The 21,147-nt window shown below is 42.3% G+C and overlaps 1 protein-coding gene across 1 annotated transcript in view; it reads left to right on the plus strand.

Annotated features, from left to right (window-relative positions):
- Nucleotides 1–16,547, plus strand: part of LOC132807657 (deleted in malignant brain tumors 1 protein-like) — a 65,625-nt gene extending 49,078 nt beyond the window's left edge. Inside the window, exons 15-16 of the mRNA XM_060821708.1 lie at nucleotides 15,567–15,881; nucleotides 16,516–16,547. Of these exons, the coding sequence (XP_060677691.1) occupies nucleotides 15,567–15,881; nucleotides 16,516–16,547 (347 nt within the window). The remainder of the gene's footprint in view (nucleotides 1–15,566; nucleotides 15,882–16,515) is intronic.
- Nucleotides 16,548–21,147: the final 4,600 nt, after the last annotated feature.

Below are 21,147 nucleotides of genomic sequence, written 5' to 3' on the forward strand. Positions count from 1 at the left end.
AACTCCTAGCACTGAGGGAAGGAAATCTGTGATGTCCATTTCCGCAACTCGAGTCGCAACAACGTACAGCAGATGCGTCTTGACTGATCTCTGAATTCACTGAGCCAGCTATTCTGTTCAAGGTCAAACAGGAGTGGGTGAAAATGTTGACAAAGCTAGGGAATTCTGTATCACATCAAATAATAGTAATAATAAAAAATGTATGAACAAACCACAGCGATGGCCTGTTAAATTGTTTTAGTATGAATAGCTTACAAGGAAATGGTATCTGGGGGAAAGTTGACTGAGCAGAAAAAAATGTGTGGATCTCGAATTCACGTGCACAGTCGTAAAACAGGAGCAGGGCCAGGGTATTCAACTCGACAGCACTGCTCCATCGTTCAATAAATGAGACCAATGGACTTATAATTGCGAGGTGTCTCATCTTTGCTTATATTAACCGTGCCTTCCTCAGCATTAAAGGATTTGACGGAGTGGAATTTTCAAAATGCATGCAGGAGATCATTTTACTTATGATCCTACTCGTGATGGGACTGTGCCCGACCTAACATGAGCTAATTAAGCTGGTCAAGTGGTGGAAGTGTTTGTGGGCGGACATTTTAGACGAGTGACCTTTAAAATCGAAAAGTTTCAAAGTCTTTGTAGATAAGATTATGTTTTGTGCAGAAATTTAAGTATCTAAATTGATGGAAAAATGTCATTGTCCAAAATCCGGGAAGTGCTGCCATTTGGAGCTATGTCAACTATTGAAGAGTGGTAATCTTCGAATAATATATCAGGAGAGGTTCTTTCAGAAAGAAATAAATAGGTATAAGGGGAGCTCTGACATATCTTTGGAAGATAGAATTGAAGAAACCACATTCACTCATCACCCGGACCATTTTATAAGTTTATTACCAGGAATGCGACAAGAGTGTGGCCGAGCAGAGACAAAAGAAACAAACTGTGTGTGGAGCCAGTTGACCTGGGTCAGGTGTTAACTAAATATTTCTCATCTGTATTCATAAATGGCGAAGAAACGTTTCTTGTGAATTCCTGATGGGATGTTGAAGTTCTAGAAAATATGAAGATTAATAAGGGAAAGGTAATTCATGCTCCCTTAGGCACAAGTTACACAAATCCTAAGGCCTGATCTGTGGTATCCCAAGCTGCTCCGCGAATCACTATAGAAGATTTTTGACACAATATATTGAAGATTTCTCTGCCCCAAGGTCAAGTGCCTTTCCCTTATTAATCTTCATATTAATAAATCAAGGAAAACCATGTGGCTTTCTGCAGGTAAATCAGGAATAAAAAATGAACAGAGAAAGATTGGTGCCAATCAAGAATAGTAATGGAAAATTGTGCATAGAGTCTGAAGAGATAGGAGAAGCTCTAAATGAATATTTTTCGCCAGTATTTACATTGGAAAAAGACAATGTTGACGTGGCGAATACGAAGGCTACTAGACGTGATGGGATTGAGGTTCACAAAAAGTAGGTGCTGAAATTCTGAAAGTCCCCTGAGCCAGTTGGGATACAACTTAGGATTCTCTGGGAAGCCAGCGAGGAGATTGCAGAACTATTGGTTTTGATCTTTACGTCGTCATTGTCTACAGGAATTGTGCCAGAAAACTGGAGGATAGCAAATATTGCCCCCTTGTTCAAGAATGGGGAGTAGGGACAACCCTGGTGAGTATAGACCAGTGAGTCTTGCACGATTGGGGATAAAGTGTTGCAAAAAGCTACAGAAGAGAAGATTTATAGTCACCAAGAGAGGAATCAGTTGATTGGGGGTAGTTAACAAGGCTTTGTGAAGTGCAGATCGTGCCTCACCAGCCTTACTGAGTTCTTTAAGATGGGGCCCAAACAGGTGGGTGAGGATAAAGCGTCTGAAGTGATATATATGGCTTTCAGTAAGGCGTTTGAGCAGTTTCCCCACGGTAGGCTATTGCTCAAAGTACGCAGGTAGAGGATGGAGAGTAATTTTGCGGTTTGGATCAGAGATCGGCTATCTGAAAGAAGATACAGGGTGGTTATTGATGGAAAATGTTTATCCTGGAGTTCAGTTACTTGGGGTGGACGGCAGTAAACCGTTTTGGGGGCACTGCTGTTTGTCATTTATATAAATGACCTAAATGAGGGCAGATAAGAATGGCTGAATCAATTCGCAGATTACACTAATGTTGGTGGAGTTGTGGATAATGCTGAAGAATGTTGCAGGCTGCAAAGCAACAGAGATATGCTGCCGAGCTGGCGTGTGAGTTGGCAAATGGAGTTTAATGCGAAAAAATGTGAAGTGATTCACTTTGGAAGGAGTAACCAGAGTAAAGGGTGCTGGGCTAATGGTAAGATGCTTGGTGATAGAAATGAGCAGAGCGATCTCGGTGTCCATGAGCATAAATTCCTGAAAGTTGCCACCTAGATTGATAGTGCTTTAAAGAAAGTGTATGGGGTGTTAGCTTTTATTTGCAGAGGGATTGAATTTCGGAGCCATGAGGTCAGGCCGCAGCTGTACAAAAATCTGATCTGGCTGCACTTGGAGTATTGCATACAGTTCTGGTCAGTGCATTATAGGAAGGATGTGGAAGCTATAGAAAGGGTTCAGAGGAGATTTACTTGGGAAGTTTCCTGGTTTGGAGGGAAGCTCTTATGAGTAAAGTCTGAGGGACTTGAGGCTGTTTTCGTCACAGAGAAGAAGGTTGAGAGGTGACTTAATTGAGACACATACGACAATCAAAGGGGTGGAATGGGTGGACAGTGAGAGCCGTTTTCATCGAATGGTGATGGCTCGCACAAAGGAACACAGCTTTAAAGTGAGGGATGATAGACATAGGAGGATTTTTTTTTCTCGGAGAGTAGTAGACATACGGCGTGGAACACATTGCCTGCAACAGTAGTCTCGACCACTTTAAGGTCATTTAAATGGTCATTGGAGAGACACATTGATGGAAATAGAATCGGGTAGGAAATATCAGCTTCAGATTGGTTCCACAGCTTGGCGCAACTTAAGGGGCCGAAGGGACTGGAATATGCTGTAATTGTCTATGTTCTATGTTCGAGCAATGTGGCAGACCGAAACATGCATTAAATCTATTGCCACCTCCTATAATGGTGGTAAGTGCATGTACCCAGGCTCTATGATTGATGAACGCTTTGATTATAATGTAAATCTAAAGTCACAGTTCCCAGGGCGTCAAGCCACAGACACCTTTTAGACGAGGAACATAAGGAAACTTGATATTTGGCAAATTTGAATGATGGTGCGCTGTTAATGCATCGCACTGCACTGGTCCCACAAGTACCAACAATTTTCGGAGCAAAGTCAACACAATTTGATATGTGAGCATATTTCACAGATGAAGAGGAAAAATGAAAATCAAACATTCCCTCTCATGAGTAAGTTACTAAATAAATGATTATGATTGGTTAAATATTGGAAGGAATAATGAGGGAGATGGTGAACCAGTGGAGTGGCAGAGATGTGGAAAACACTACCAGCAACAATGACAAAATAAGATTCCTGGCGACTGTTTTAGCATTTTTTGAAAACCAAAATTTAGTTCAATGTTTAACATTTTTGGATTATGGAAAGCTGAAATCAAAAACAAGCAAGGCAAAAATTTGAGAAAGACATTAGGTCTGGGAGCATCTGTGAACAGAGAAGGAGAGTTAACATTTTGGGTAGAATGTGACTTCTGGATGATGACAGTTTTTATACTGTGGACAAACGGGGAGTTGGAGTGAGTGGAACAGACCGTGAGCGTGCCCATTGTAAAAGCTAATGGGCCTGCTCGCTGTGATACAGGAGACAATTAACATTCCGAATGGGTGCTCATGATTTGGGTGAAAGTCAGGCTGCCCTGTTGAGACCAGCACAGACAGGACACAAACACGTGAAGGAGAAAGGGTGAATAATCATCGAAAAGAAGGTCAGAGCTTCTTTTCTCAAGTTGTTCGACTCCCATTTTGAGTCCTGAACAGTACAAAGTAGAGAAGTGGAAATTGAGCTGTTTCTGCAGCTGCTCGAAGAGATGTTGAATTGCATAGCGTCTTCAAAGTACCCGAGACCAATAACCTCCTGTGGTTGGGTGATTGTATGATATGGATTCCGGAGTGGGGACTCGCTTCCAAGTCATAATCTTAAACGTCATTGATTCGTCCAGATGAGCTGGTGTTTGGAACCTGGTTTCATTATATCCATTAATGGTCACATCGTTTCTCATTGGTGCAGAAGACAAGACTTCATTTGACAGCGGGTGCACGTCAAAATCTAACTGTTGAGGGATAGAAGCGCGTGTCTGTGTACAAACCGTTTCTGAGGAGCGAGCTGTTACAGAAATCGTGGAGTCATTTGATAAGTTAAACGTTGTTCAGTATCGGTGGAGCAGCGTTCAGCTACTGTCCAGATTTCACTTGGAAGCAACAGCTGGGACGATGTTTGTAACCCTCCTGAACTTGTTTCTTCTGCAGCTGTTGAACTGTGAGTTATGGTTTACTGAATGCATTCTCTTTATCGTTGATAGTCCATTTATTACTTACATATAAATCAGAATAATGTAATGATCAGTCCATGCGAAAGAAAGTATTAACATGACGTGGAATGAACATTATATTCTCTTCATTTTGCTATGACTGTTTATGCACGACTTTAGAAGGCTTCAGAACCCCCTCCCCCACACACTATCCCATCACCAAAGCCCACAAGCCTTGCATTTTGTTTTGCCTAGCAACTGGACAGCTCACAGAGTTGAAAACCTACTCAATTTGTGTCTTTTAGTAACAGTGTCTCTCGCTGTTTTGGGAGCGTGTGCAGTATGTAAACTTGCTGAACAATATCCACATCATGTATTTGTCAAAGTTTGTAAAAGCATAAAATGGTTGGTATTTCTGCTGTGAGATTCCACCAAATTGTCTCCATAGTGTTGCATATCCGCCATGCTGTTCACGTTCTCAATGAAACAGAGGAACTGTGGTGTGTCACTTTGATACATTTTGATGTTGAGACATTTATGCACTTTTGGAAAGGATACAGGCACTATTTTCCGGAGCAAAGTTTGACATTCATTGCTCTGATAAGGAGCACAGTTAGGTGCTTATCAATAACACTGTCCCGAAACGTTGACTCCACATTCTGTCCACAGACGCTGCCAGAACCGCTGGGTTTTTCTCTCAATTTCTGCTTTTGTTTCTGAATTCTAGTAACTGCAGTTTATCCTTTTTTGAACAAGTGTTTTGCTTACTTTTTGAGTTTGGTCAAAATTTTGTCACTGCTCAGGGCAATGTAGATCACATCCTCTGCCTGTACTGGAACATTTGTGGCGGAAAGCTCAGTCGGATCATCGGGTTAGTGGCTCTTCTGAAAGGTTCATACGTTGTTCAAAAATACACTTTATTCATAAAACATCTTTATGTGCATGCATTATCTGTGAAGGAGATCACTTCCATATGGTAACGCACGCAGAAAAGCATTGGTATTACATCAGACGTAGTCCGGGGAAGCAGACCGTAAGGCACAGAGGCCTGAGTCTCAGAACCCCTTGGGTCAAAACTCCATAGATAGTGCTGCAACTTTCTCCAGACATGCTCAGAAAAGACACATTTCACAATGAGCTCAGTGACAGTCTCTCCATCCCAACCCCTACAGGCACTTCAATGGCAGCATGGGTTGGTTCAGGCAGTCCAGGCAGGCGAGAAGGATCTCATAGGTACTGCCCTCCACACAAGGTGCTCAGCAATGATCTGGTGCTTGTTGGAAAGCGCTGATGATGAGGCATTCAACCAAATTAGTTGGACAGTCTGCTCAGGGAACAACCGGGCAGGACCCACCCTCTCCTTTGCCCGAAGAGTCTCGAGATCACTGAAGGCAGGTGTGCAACTAGCCTCAGCACTGCACTGTTCATTCAGCATCGATTTGCTGAGAGAAAGTGTGTTTCACAATTGCCTTTCTGAGTCAGGGGCAGGAGTGTTGCAAATTGCGGCAGGGCTGAATATAATATTAATTTGCTGACAGTGTCAGCTCTTCGAAAATTTCAATCCATTTTAAACATATTTCCTGTTTTCTCGTGGGAGTTGTTCCAAAGAGTTCTAAAGATGTTTTGAACGGAAAAGTCGAGGCATTTTACTCATTTAGATTTGTCTTGTTTGCCCGCATTACTGTTACTTAAAGCAAGCAAACAAGAAACCAGCTTCAAATCTGGTCAAGAAAATCTAAACGGCTGGAAGATTTTCTGTTACCGTCCCATGCAGCGGATTCTGGGTCACCAGTGAGCTCGCTGTCTTGAAACAGCAGTCACCACTGTGTGGAATGAACTATCACAGATTCGGGTGTTTCTCTCAGATTCCAATTATCACAGGGATCACCTTGTGATATAATTCATAGACCTGTTCATTTAAGCCACTTGCCATGCATTCCCGGGTTGCATCATCGTGTTAAGGTAGAACTGATGTGTTTCTATTGATATTGGTTAATACCATCATTTTCTTCAAATAAGCCGTTGGGAAAACCATACCATTGTAATATCTGGAAAGAATCTTTTGTCTACTTTATTCTCAATGATGAACGAGTTAGGTGACAATTAATATTCGGACAGTATTCATCTGACTGTTCCTATTCGTTCAAAGAAAATGGTGGTTGTTGATTTGGTCAGCCTTCAGTTGAACTGGAAATCCAAACTAATGGTGGGTGGTCTGAATTCATGGGCTGATGCATTCCATTGAGTTCAGGCACATCACAGAATATGAGGAAGACAACTGCAAAATCCGAATCAAGCATCCAGTCAAAGTTCAACGATGTCATTGGAACCTGGTTGGGGAATTGAATGTGGTGTTTCCATGTTCTGTTTGCCGTTATTGCTGGTGGGGCCCGCAGTTTTCTTAAATTGCCTGCATGAGCTCAGGTGAAGTGATGCAGTTAACTCTGACGGTGCCACTTCTATGGTTAAATGTTGGTTGTGGACAGATTAAACCCGTGACCCAATCGACTGGATGGAAATCAAGCCGATTTCTTCGTCCCAGGTGCCGGTCCTCCTTCTGAAAGTTTGTTCCATCCAACACAGCAAGTTAGGTCGTGTTTCTTTGATAAATCCACAACATGCATTGTTGATAATGGGCACAGTTTAGGAATCAGAGGGTGCGTTGTGCAGAAATTCCAGCAGCAGTTATCCAGTTATAGAGAAAGAATTAATTTTCTGTTCAGATTCTGCTTGGTGCCAAGATGTACTTCTCTTTGACAGTTTTCATGTGCATATGTACAGAAATATCTTGCTTTGTGTTAAATACAGTTTGTGAATCTCCTTTTCAGCAAACCCTACTCCTACTTAGACAGTGTCGTGGAATGGAATGAAAACATGAATACTTCTTTCCAATTGCGAGCATAAGAGGGACAGTTAGTAAGTTTGTAGATGACACCAACATTTGAGATGTGGTGGACAGCGAAGAGGGTTACCGTAGATTACAACAGGATCTGGACCAGATGGGCCAATGGGCTGAGAAGTGACAGATGGAGTTTAATTCAGAAAAATGTGATGTGCTGCGTTTTGGGAAAGCAAATCTTAGCAGGACTTATACACGTAACGGTAGGGTCCTAGGGAGTGTTGCAGAACAAAGAAACCTTGGAGTGCAGGTTCATAGCTCTTTGAAAGGGAATCGCAGGTAGATAGGATAGTGAAGGCGGCGTTTGGTATGCTTTCCTTTATTGGTGAGAGTCGCGAGTAAAGGAGTTGGGAGGTCATGTTGCGGCTGTACAGGACATTGGTTAGGGCCACTGTTGAAATATTGCGTGCAATTCTGGTGTCTTTCCTATCAGAAAGATGTTGTGAACCTTGAAAGGGTTCAGAGAATATTTACAAGGATGTTGGCAGGGTTGGATGATTTTAATTACAGGGAGAGGCTGGGACTGTTTTCCCTTGAGCGTCGGAGGCTGAGGGGTGACCTTACAGATGTTTACAAAATTATGAGGGGCATGGATCGGGTAAAAAGGCAAAGTCTTTTCCCTGGGGCCGGAGAGTCCAGAAGTAGAGGGCATCGTTTAGGGTGAGAGGGGAAAGGTATAAAAGAGACCTAAGGGGCAACGTTTTCACACAGTGGGTGGTATGGGTATGGAATAAGCTGCCAGAGGAAGTGGTGAAGGCTGTTACAATTGCAATATTAAAGAGGCATTTGGATGAGTATATGAATAGGAAGGGTTTGGAGAGATATTGGCCGGGTGCTGGCAGGTGGGACTAGATTGGGTTGGGATATCTGATCGGCATGGACGGGTTGGACCGAAGGGTCTGTTTCCATGCTGTACATCTCTATGACTCTGTTACTGTATTTGCCCTCTGTGTATATCTACTGGGAAAAAAATTAGCACTGCTCATGCCGGAGGTCAGAGTCTAAATCGGTGGTGCTGGAAATACAAAGCCGGTCAGGCAGCATCAGAGCAGCAGCAGAGTAGACTTTTCCAGCAGGAGCTCTTCATCAGGAATCCTGCTCCTCGGATGTTGCCTGACCAGCTGTGCTTTTCCAGCAGCACGCACTTTCAGACTTCGTTTGTCTGCTGCCACATATCACAGAGACGACAGACAGCAATTGAAATTCAAAAATGACAAAATTTCAGCTTTCTAAATATAATGTATTGCTGCTGTCAATGTCAATGGATCCAGGGTGTAAACTAATTGACCAAATCTGCTTGCTTTATTATCTCTATTACGGACAACTCTGTCCCTGCAATATGATTAAAAGAACCCATTCATAAAAATTGGGATTTTAGTTGTTAACTAGTTAATACTCATAGAAGTATCACAGATAAATACACAAAAGATCTACTCATGCAAAACTCCACTGACCATCGGGATTTTTACAGCAGCGATTAAGATTTTTATTTTGAGAAACTGAGTGAAGTTATGAAATATACATCTGCACTATGTGTGAATATATATAGTAGGATTCCTGGTGAAGAGATCATGATTGAAAAGTCAACTCTCCTGTTCCTCGGATGCTCCCTGATTGGTTGTGTTTTTCCAGCTCCACACTTTTCGACCCAGGTCTCTACCATCTGCCGTCCTCAACTTCTCCGAGTAGACAAAGTGAAACAGACAGGCACAGCACTTGGCTCGGAGACTGCCTTTCACGTTGTGCAGTTTCGAAACGTTATGCACTCATTTATGATGAGTCTGATGTCTAAAGAAAGGAGCTCTATTGAAATATATTAACATCAATGTTTTGGAGAGGAAAGGATAACACTACCACGTTTTGAGCATTGCTGGAGAAACACAGACGGTCCGGCAGCATCTGTGAAGAGAGAAACACTGTTAATATTTCAAGTCCGGTCTGTCTATTCTTCAGAACTGAATAATGCATAAAAAGTGTCATCCTAGACCAGCAACGTAACACAATGCTGGGACAGTTAAGTTCCTCCTACCCTCTCTGTATTTGGTCTAGATTTATAACAATCACAGTAATGTTTCTTTCACCCGGTGTCTTATTTGTTTCGTGGGAGTTCACAACAAGCAAGAGAAATCACCAAGTCGTTGGACGCAATTTTATTGATAGCATTTTGAGTTTAGTTGGAATGATACCTGACCGGGGACCAAAACATGCAACCAAAAGGCTGCTGTTCACAACAATTGAAAGACATGTTTGAGAAGAGTTTGTGAACCTTCGAGACCAGGGGTCAATTAGAATTCTACAAACGGTTAAAAAAATCCACATTTTCAAATGCAGCAACATTCCGGAAATAGACTTCCTATTTGTCTGGAAAAGAAGTGAAATTATACTACTGAGAAAACAGATCTGCCAGGAGAGAAAAAAGATATATAATCTAGACTTGGATCACTTGCATATTATTTTGTTCCATTGTGATCTTTGTAATTTTTCAAGTCGAGAAACGGTTAGGCAATTGGATTTCCTTTATATGCTGTTTATTTTGACCAGAAATAACATTCTCAGGTCAGATGATAAAGAAGTTGATATTGAATGTGTCTGCTCATTAATTTGGCGATTTTTTTTTGTTTTTTGTTCTTATACAATTAGAGAAGAGCATGAAATGCGAACTTCCAAGTTGTACAAATCATTTCAATATTCATTGGAATTATGACTAACTAACTTGTCAATCCACTAATGCATATTTAGAAACTATTAATCTGCAAAAAGGAAGAAAAGTCCGAAGCACTTTCAGGAAACAATGTTCAACTCAAAGTTTTCTGTTTAAATTTGACTTGAATTCTTCAGTCCCGAAATCATTCCGCTATTAGCGGATGACTCAAAATCCAACTGTGTGTGTTTTTTTCAAATAATACATGTCACACAAAATGAGAGGAGACTATTTTATTTAATTTCTATATTTTTCAGTTAATACATATTATATGTTAAGTCCTATTCAAAGCTGACAACTGTTCTGCGTTTTTGTCACTGTTAGTAATTTATTTTCTTATATTCCCCAGCTCCATTAATACTGTATTGAATTATGGAGATTTCAGTCAAATTTGAATGACTATGTGAAATCTGAACGAATTCTACTATTATAGCAAATAAATTGTTTCTGCCATGGTTGTGTAGCTGAAGCAGACTGCAAATAAACGTGACATCTCGCTAATTGCACCGATTAAACTTGAAGTAGTCAGGAATTGGTATTAGAATAGAGTATGCCAAACCGAAATGTACAGAGCCCAGTAATTACACCAACTCTCACCAACATTCCACATTGAAAGGCATGTCCGCCACCATGTTGCAATAGAAATATCATGTGAGATAGTAAATAGCGAGTTTTGACAAGATTTATCGCTCAAGTTGAGGTTCTGATATAGGTTTGCTCGCTGAGCCTGTAGATTCATTCCCAGACGATCCATCAGCCTACCAGGTAAAACCCTCAGTGGGCCTCAGGGGAAATGCTTAAAAAAATCAAATGTATATACATGTTCCAAAATGCCAGAATTATTCATTAATTACATCTTGTCTAGAGTCACGACTAATATTACTTCTGCAGCCATGGATTGGAACAGTGCTCCCATCAGCTGTATTGCTCAAAATGACGCAACTGATGTGACATGGACCTTTCGTTTTCCAAAACTGCCCAGTTAGTAATGAACAACAAAAGTGGGCTCTATCACATTCATATAAACAATCTGTATAATCTGAAGCAGTGCTTCAAAACTGTTTACTGTCTTTCCTAACATCTTTTTCTCCTGTAACAACTGAACTCTGGCAATTTTAAGCATCTTTACATGTATTTAACAGTGTGCAAAATAATAGACCAAAATTCTCACGAACGTAGTGGTCATGCCACAGTACATGGGAGAGAACATCCGATACAATGAGCGGTTCAAGAATTATTTAGTTCCGAAATTGTTTGAGTATTAGTGCATGACTGAAATCCAGTTGTGTGTCTTTTTTTGCTAACGAGAAGTGTCACACAAAACGAGAGGATAATTATTTATTTTAACTTCTATATTTTTCTGATAATACATATTAAGTGTTAAGTCGCATTTAAAAATGACAACTGTTCTGCGTTTTATCGCTGTTAGTAATTTGGTTTTCTATATTCCCCTGCTTGACCAATACTGTGCTGAATTACAGAGATTTCCGTACAATTGGAATGACTTTGTGAAATCTAACTTAACGTACTAATACAGAAAAAAAACAAGTTGTGCCTGCCCTTCTCATGTAGCCGAAGCAGACTGGAAATAAACTTGACATCTCGCTAATTACACCGATTATACTTGAAGTAGTCAGTCAGCATTCCGTGTTAGAATAGAGTATGTCAAGCCTAAGTGTGTGCAGAATAGTAATTGCACCAACTCTCAATTCATTCCACATTAAAAACCATGTCCTCCACCATAGAACATAGAACATTACAGTGCAGTACAGGCCCTTCGGCCCTCGATGTTGCGCCGACGTGTCATACCAATCTGAGACCCATCTAACCTAGACTATTCCATGTACGTCCATATGCTTCTCCAATGATGACTTAAATGTACATAAAGTTGGCGAATCTACTACCTTTGCAGGCAAAAACATTCCATAACCTTACTACTCTCTGAGTAGAGAAACTATCTTTGACATCTGTCCTATATCTATCACCCCTCAATTTAAAGCTATGCCCCCTCGTGCTCGCCGTCCCCATACTTGGAGAAAGGCTCTCCCTGTCCACTCTATCTAAGCCTCTGTTTATTTCGTATGTCTCTATTAAGTCACCTCTCAACCTACTTCTCTCTCATGAAAACAGCCTCAAGTCCCTCAGCGTTTCCTCGTAAGACATTCCTTCCATACCAGGCAACATCCTAGTAAATCTCCTCTGCACCCTTTCCAAAACCTCCACGTCCTTCTGACCAGAACTGTACGCAATACTCCAAGTGCGGCTGCATCAGAATTTTGTACAGCTGCAGCATAACCTCCTGATTCCGGAACTCGATCCCTCTATTAAGAAAAGCTACAACACAGTATTTCTATATTGCAATAGAAGTATCATGTGAGCTAGTAAATGTTTAAAAAGCCAATCAAGTGGACATCCGTGTTCCAAAACACCAGAATTATATATTAATTACATCTTGTATAGAGTCACTGCTGATATTACTCCAGCGTCCTTTGGTTGGGACTGTGCCCCCGTCAGTTGTATTGTTCGGTGATGTGACTTGGATTTGGCGTTTTCCAAAACTGTCCAGTTCCCCAGGCACATCAAAAGTGTGATCTATCGCCTTAAAGTAAACAACCTATCTTGTATAATCTAACACAATCCTTCAAAAAACAAAATGTGATTCTTATCATCTTTTTCTATCAAATCAACCGAGCTCTCGCAATTTTAAGTATCTTGATATAAAGGTAACAGTGTGCAAAATAATAGACCAAAATTCTCACAAACTTAACAATTATGCAGTAGTGGGTGGGAGAGAACAGCCGATATAATGAGCGGTCTAATTAAATGAAAATTAAAAGTTTGAGAAAGTGGTGAGGCTGAAATTTGATTAAGATGAATGAGGACAATATTCCGGTGAACGCACCAGCCTGCAGGACATTGTTTTAGATTGTTGTTCCTCGTTTTACATGACTAACTACATTCTTAAAGGAGCAAACATTAAATCTTCTGCATTGAATCGAGGGGATGTTGCCCACACATCATAAACATGGGAAAGAATGGATCAGTTCCAAGAATGGAATGTTATAAGAGAATCTGTACAGCAGGGACAGAATGAAATAATGCAAGGGAAGTGACCATTTGCCAACACACTGTACAGGGCGGTGCACCTTCTCTTAATTGGTGAAAGTAGAATTAAAACACCGAGATTGAAAACAGTTCATTCGGGGTTTACAGATAATTTATAATTTGCACGTTAAAACAAATCACCGGAAATTGAAGATGATCAAAGTTTATCGCATAATCTGAGAAATGTTAAATTTATTTAAATTCCCAACAAGTTTCGATTCCTGCTTGACCTTACGAGGGGAATACAATATCTTATTAATGAGCATCATTATCAGGGCAAACTCAGTACATTTGAGTCTTTAAAAAATACAGAATGGATTCATCATCATCCTGTCCTCAGTGCGGTTGAATATATACTCGAGTGATAATTTGAGACCAACAAGGAAAGGAAAGGGAACTAATTAAGCTGTTTGTTTAAAGAGATAGCATTGACCCACTGGACCCCGTGACCTCCTACCTTTGTTTTGACCAAGGGAAGTGTTAGTCAGCAGTTACATATTAAACTGTCTCTTTCGATACATGGTATAACTGCATGTTTAGGAATTGGTGAAATTGGAAATTGCTGCTTTTCATTGTTGATGACTGAGCATTGTGATGCTGCTGTCTTGCAGCCACAGGAACAGAGAGAAGCCGAATGTTTCTGATACCAAATGCAACACTTAAGTAGAGTTAGGCGCTGATGAAAGTTGTTGTTTATTTCAGTACTGTTGATCCAGGAAAAACCTTAATATCCTGAAATCCTTTGATGGGGGCGCCTTGCTTTAGCCACTGGGAAATATTAATGCTCTCTTCAGGAATCAGAACAACGTTGAGTAAGTCGGTAGTGCAGCAGCGAGCAGAACAATTAGTAATTTTGAGAAACATTCACACTGCCAACACATCCCAAAGAGGCTCACCACAGGTCCCAATGTGTTGCGTTGTCGTTGTCCGTGTCTGTGTAAAAAATTTGAAGATAAATTTAGAAGAAATAAATGGCAGTATTTGTTTGCTCCAGAAATTATCTTTTCTGATTTATAAGTATTGCATGAAACTGATTTCTCAATTCCAGGTATCATTTACTTCTCAATGTAATGAAAATACTCCATCCCAGTTTGTTTGATCTGTTTAATTCACGTCGAAGTGTTGCATTGACGCCTAACACTATAATTCCCCTCCCTCTATTTCAGGTAGACTTGTGGACACTCAGGCTGATGGGAGAGGTAATTGCACGTTATTTTAATAGAGCGTGGAATCCCTACACTGGGGTGTATCAGTTCAGACGTGAAGTAGTGGTGATAGTCTCCATGCATTAGTGTTGGTTTGTTAAACAGCTGTTTGTTTATGACTGGGGAGGGGGGGGGGTATTACTGCTGAAGGTCTCCAGTTCAAGTATTCCTGGACAACAGAGTGTGAAGCTTTATCTCCCACACACAATGCTGTCCTCAAAGACAGAGAATGGAGAGAATGTGAAAGATTAATTCCCACTACCACCGCCATCCTCAGATACAGACAGTGAAAAGAGGTAGTGCGAAAGACCAGCTGCACACACAGTGCTGCTGTTGGAAACGCATTCAAATTATTTCAATCACTAGTGAGCGCTGACATTGTGCTCACATCACCGTCCATCCCGCAACGTTTCCGGCTGTGATAGACTGATTCATTTTACGATGCTCCCAGGGGTGATTGGTTGAGCCTCCCTGCCAATCAGTGCTGAGAACGATGGAACCCAGACCATTATTGGCCCCGCCCCTTCAGTTTCCCTGAAGTCCAAGTGTTTTCTGAACACTTGCCTTGATGGGGGCAGCTCCAACAGCAGGCGAAATGCTCGTCACCACCCAGGGACAAAGCAACCCCTCCTTAATTGGCACTACATCCACAAACGTCAACTCTCTCCATCACCAACACTCAGTGCAGCAGTGCGCATGATCTACATGATGCACTGCATAAATACACCAGAAATCTTCAGACAGCATCTTTCAGACTGGCGACCACTTCCGTCTAGAAGGGCAATGGCAGACAATACGTTCCTTTTGTGTCGTTGATTAAAATCCTGAAAGTCCCCCGCTAAGGGACATTGAGGGTCTACCAACTGCAAATGGACTGCAGTGGTTCGAAAAGGCTCGGGAGGGTGTTGGCCCAAGTCGTGATGTTCACTTTCCACAGACGGAATATCTTCCCACATTGTCCTGTTGAGATAATTCTCTCAGTGGGGTCATTTGACGAACCCTCTCTTTCTGTGATGAATACCATTTTATAAAATACACTTCTCCTCCCAGCATTTGCAGTTGGTGTTTTGCGTTAATTTGTAGCAGAGTGCATTCCTCCCATCCCCTGACACTGAATGGTTGGTGGATGGGGTTAACGGCTATGGTGCTGCGTTTTCATGCTTGTAACTTGTGAACCTTCGTTTCTATTTTTGCATCTTACAGAGGAATTTCGTCTGAGACTTGAGAATGGGAGCACTCGTTGTGCTGGTCGATTGGAGATTGAATTCCGTGGACAGCGGATTACTGTCAATGCTAATGATTGGGACCTTACGGATGCTACTGTTGTTTGTCGGCAGCTGAACTGTGGGTCCGCTGTGTCTGCCCTCGGTGGGGCTCACTTTGGACCAGGATCAGGACCTATTGAACCTTGGCCATTTGAGTGCAATGGTACGGAACACAATATGTTTGAATGTCCACCGAGGCTCATTGCTAACTCCAACACTTCACACGACGATGATATTGGTGTCATCTGTTCAGGTAAAAATCTATTGTCATTTGTATGTAATTTAATCAAAATTCCAAAGCTGTGAAACCAGAAAGGAATATTATAGCAGAACGAAAACTAGGTTAGAATGGTGCTGGAAAAGCACAGCCGGTCAGGCAGCATCCGAGGAGCAGGAAAAGCACCGAGCAGAATGAATACTGTCCAGTAATCATAAACACGATAAGAATAGAATCACTGATTTATTCGATATAATGTGTTGAGCATTTGAAGGCAATGGGAGAGGTGAGTACCAGCTACTGTTTACGCTCCAGTGAAGGGGAAGGAGAGGTTCCAAAGTGGCGTCACTTCAACCCAAATTGAAAGATACCCCCCTGGAACTATCGCATTTACAACCCAACGTATAATGAGACTCGACACTGTGTTGGCGAGCAGAATCACTTGTCATTTCTCTTTAGCCTGAAAGTCGTTTTCTCTTTAACCAGCTGAGGATCGTGTTTCCAGTGGTGAACACAACTGAGATTGTCAGGGCTGCAAGCTCACACTGATTGACGGAATCACTTGTATCCAGATGTTCCAGATCTGCCATTAATCTGATGAATGTTCATCCGTCAACAGTATCAATTGGTATTGTTCGTAGTCGTTCTGATTCAATGCTTCTCTTTTCAGGCCACGTCATTCCGAGGTTGGTCCCTGATTAGCGTGTCATATATTGTATCAAATTGAAGCCCTCAGCCCTTTTTTCTAGATGCGCTTACTCAAAATCCGAATAGAGAAACAGTGAAAACCTCCACATATATGTTTCCTGTCACTTTCCAGGCTGCCAAAATATGCCTCCGAATGCTTTTTTGAATTCTATCCCATTTGTCACTTGTCTATCCGTTCTGCCGTCCTTTCATGGCTGGACTAAAGTTGATAGCTACCTACTTTATGGTTTGAACACATTAATGTCTTGTATCATGAGCTGTTAATTTGCATCTTAATGCAAACCTGGGTAATTCCATGCCCCCTTCTTGCAAAACCACAAATGCGAGGTTGTTATGAGTATCCTTACTATGTCTTTATACGTCATGCATGTCTCAATTATCTCAAATTGCTAAACCCCCTTGTTGACCAGATTTAAATGAAGTGTCTTGATATAGAAAATATTGGGAACTGCTACCATTTGCGTCGCATTGTAGTGCAGCATTTCCGACGGAGATCGGTTAACTCAGTTGGCCGAATGGCTGGGATGTGATGTAAGTTGATGCTGACAGCATTGGGTGCAATACCTACTGACTCTGAACTTGGCCTGAATGTCTCCAGCGTTCGCCCTTCAGCTGCTTAGTGGTAACCTTCAGGCTCAATCGCCATCAGTTGTCTCTCTCTCACGAGCACTTAGTTATATGAGCACCTTGACATTGGTGACTCCTCCTTCACTGCATTACATCCAAATCCAATCCAACTTCGCTAGCACTCATCACCAAGTGCAGCACAGATTTGCACTAAGCATAGAGTTTTAAAACGCATCCTCATTATTTAAATTCGACAGGACTCGGCATGAATCATCATAAGCAGTCTTTGAGGAAGATTATTTCACCTGAGTTTTACAAGCAGGTTCCTGAAGTAAACACGATTATTTTAGAACATAGAAAAGTACAGCACAGAACAGGCCCTTCAGCCCACGATGTTGTGCCGACCACTGATCCGCATGTATGCACCCTCAAATGTCTGACCATATGCATGTCCAGCAGTCTCTTAAATGTCCCCAATACCTTGCTTCCACAACTGCTGCTGGCAACGCATTCCGTGCTCTCACAACTCTCTGTGTAAAGAACCCGCCTCTGACATCCCCTCTATACTTTCCTCCAACCAGCTTAAAGCTATGACCACTCGTGTTAGTCATTTCTGCCCTGGGAAATAGACTCTGGCTATCGACTCTATCTATGCATCTCATTATCTTGTATACCTTAATTAGGTCCCCTCTCCTCCTCCTTTTCTTCAATGAGAAAAGTCCGAGCTCAGTCAACCTCTCTTCATAAGATAAGCCCTCCAGTCCAGGCAGCATCCTGGTAAACCTCCTCTGAACCCTCTCCAAAGCATCCACATCTTTCCTATAATAGGGCGACCAGAACTGGACGCAGTATTCCAAGTGCGGTATAACCAAAGTTTTATAGAGCTCTCATGGTTCTTAAACTCAATCTCCCTGTTAATGAAAGTCAAAACACCATATGCTTTCTTAACAACCCTGTCCACTTGGTTGGCCATTTCAAGGGAACGAGGCACCTGCACACCAAGATCCCTCTGTTCGTCCACGCTGCCAAGAATCCTATCCTTAATCCTGTACTCCGCTTTCAAATTAGACCTTCCAAAATGCATCACCGCGCATTTATTCAGGTTGAACTCCATCTGCCACCACTCAGGCCATCTCTGCATCCTATCAATGTCCCGCTGCAGCCTACAACAGCCCTCTATACTGTCAACGACACCTTCAACCTTTGAGCCGTCTGCAAGCTTGCTGACCCATCCTTCAATCCCCTCATCTAAGTCATTAATAACAATTACAAACAGTAGAGGCCCAAGGACAGAGCCCTGTCGGACATCACTTCCAGGCAGAATATTTTCCTTCTACTACCACTCGCTGTCTTCTGTAGGCCAGCCAATTCTGTATCCAAACAGTTACGTTCCCCTGTATCCCATTCCTCCTGACCTTCTGAATGAGCCGACCACGAAGAACCTTATCAAATGCCTTGCTGAAGTCCATATACACCACATCCACAGCTCGATACTCATCAACTTTTCTAGTCACATCCTCAAAGAACTCGATAAGTTTTGTGAGGCATGACCTGCCCCTCACAAAGCCGTGTTGGCTGCATTTAATCAAACCATGCTCTTCCAGATGGTCATAAATCCTATCCCTCAGAATCTTTTCTAACAACTTGCAGACGACAGACGTGAGACTTACTGATCCGTAAATGCCGGGGATTTCCCTATTTCCTTTCTAGAAGAGAGGAATTACATTTGCCTCTCTCCAGTCCTCAGGTACGACTCCGGTGGAGAGCGAGGATGCAAAGATCTTCACAAGTGACAAAGCAATTGCATTTCTCGTTTCCCAAAGCGGCCGAGGACAAATCTGGTCCGGGCCTGGCGACTTGTCAATCTTAATGTTTGACAAAATTTTCAGCATATCAGCTTCCTCTATCTCTATCCATTTTGAAGAAATTAAATCTCTGTTGTTTGGATGTTGAACGGATAAGATACTATTGATTTTCTCTTTTGCATCTTGCAGAGTGTCTGTAATAATAGGGATTTGCAAATGCTTGTAATTTGTTTGCTCCAAAACAGGAAACCATGGACCCCGGTTGGTTGGTGGGGAGCACCGGTGTTCTGGGCGAGTGGAGGTCCTGCACGGGGAGCAGTGGGGAACGCTGTGTGGCGATACCTTTGACGCACAAACCGCCAGCGTGGTCTGTGAGCACCTTCAGTGCGGGACTGTAAAGTCGATACCCAGCGATGCTCGATTTGGGAGGGAAGCCGAGCCAATGTGGAAGCAAAGCTATAAATGCCGTGGAAACGAGAGACGATTGGTGGACTGCACAGTTTTGCATGAGGAAACTTTCAACTGTTCCCATGGAAATGTGGCCAATGTCATATGTTCGGCTGTGTCTTGTAAGTCTGGCAGATGTCCTTCCTGACGAAAGATAACTAAGTGGATGTGCTTTTGGATCAAGTGATGTTGGTTTCAATGACACCGTTACTCAGACAAAATTTCTGTTCTAGATTACCCACTGAATTTGAACTCCACCAGCTGCCATTCTAAAATGTGTGAGAAATACTTTCTCCGCACCACCACCTTCCCTCGTGTTACTGATCACGGTTTAATGCTTGTTATAACGCGACGCTATTCTGAAATAAGGCAACTGACGTTTTGGACTTAACTTTGTCATAAATCTTAACTTGTTTTTGTTTCAAATTTTTAACATTTCATAAATACCATCTAAGATGACAATGAATTTTCAGTACTTCTGCATGTATCTAGATCATTCATCAAACGTTAACTCTGCCCCTCTGTCTAAGGATGTTTTCAGACTCAGTGGGTTCTTGAAGAAAATCCTGTTAGTGCTTCTGAAGTGCTGTGGGACTCTGAGTGATAATACTCGGACGTATAGGCAGCGCGTCGGGAAAGTTTGCAATATCAGAACAGACGTGATAAAAAATAGATAATTTGACACCTTTGAGTGGAATTCTCACAGGTGTTGCCTCTGCTGAAAATGTGTTGCTGGAAAAGTGCAGCAGGTCAGGCAGCATCCAAGGAGCAGGAGAATCGACGTTTCGGGCATGAGCCCTTCTTCAGGAATGAGGAAAGTGTGCCAAGCAGGCTAAGACAAAAGGTAGGGCGGAGGGACTTGGGGGAGGGTCGTTGGAAATGCGATAGGTGGAAGGAGGTTAAGAAATCTGAGTTCATCCTTTGTGGTTGGACAGATGAACTCAGATTTCTCCAGTTTCCTCATTTCCCTCCCCCCGAAGTTGTCTCAGTCCCAACCCTCGAACTCAGCACCACCTTCCTATCCTGCAATCTTCTTCCTGACCTCTCCGCCCCCACCCCCACTTCGGCCTATCATCCACACCTTAACCTCCTTCCACCTATCGCATTTCCAACGCCCCTCTCCAAATTCCTTCCTCCCTACCTATTATCTCAACACGCTTGGCACACTTTCCTCATTCCTGAAGAAAGGCTCATTCCCGAAACGTCGATTCTCCTGCTCCTTGGATGCTGCCTGACCTGCTGCGCTTTTCCAGCAACACATTTTTCAGCTCTTATCTCCAGCATCTGCAGTCCTCATATTCTCCTAGAAGTGTTGCCTCTGACAGAGTACAGCAAATCAGCCACCATGCATTAGGGAGAACCAGGGAGCATTTCAATTCCCTGTTTGTGAGATCAGTCCTATCACTTCCCAACAATCACAGGGTACATCATTTCCCCATTGTTCCAGATTTACCAGACGTGTTATTCCACAGCTTTCTCAAATGGTTAGAAAGGCGAGGTGATGCAAAACTATTGGAGAAGCCATTACTGACGATTTTTAAAATCATAATTTTCGTTTGATTGTTAATTATTGAACATATCCATTCAGATTATTCGTTGTCCTCAATAAATCTTATGTTACAGATGAGTCTTTCTGGCCAAGACTCGTGAATGGGGGAAGCCGGTGTGATGGCCGAGTTGAGATTTACTACAACGGGAGCTGGGACACAGTGCAGGACACCCTGTGGGGTCTGAATGAAGCTCACGTTCTCTGTAGACAGCTCGAATGTGGACAT

The sequence above is a fragment of the Hemiscyllium ocellatum genome (assembly GCF_020745735.1).
Source record: "Hemiscyllium ocellatum isolate sHemOce1 chromosome 27 unlocalized genomic scaffold, sHemOce1.pat.X.cur. SUPER_27_unloc_2, whole genome shotgun sequence".
In the NCBI taxonomy this organism is placed as follows: Eukaryota; Metazoa; Chordata; class Chondrichthyes; order Orectolobiformes; family Hemiscylliidae; genus Hemiscyllium; species Hemiscyllium ocellatum.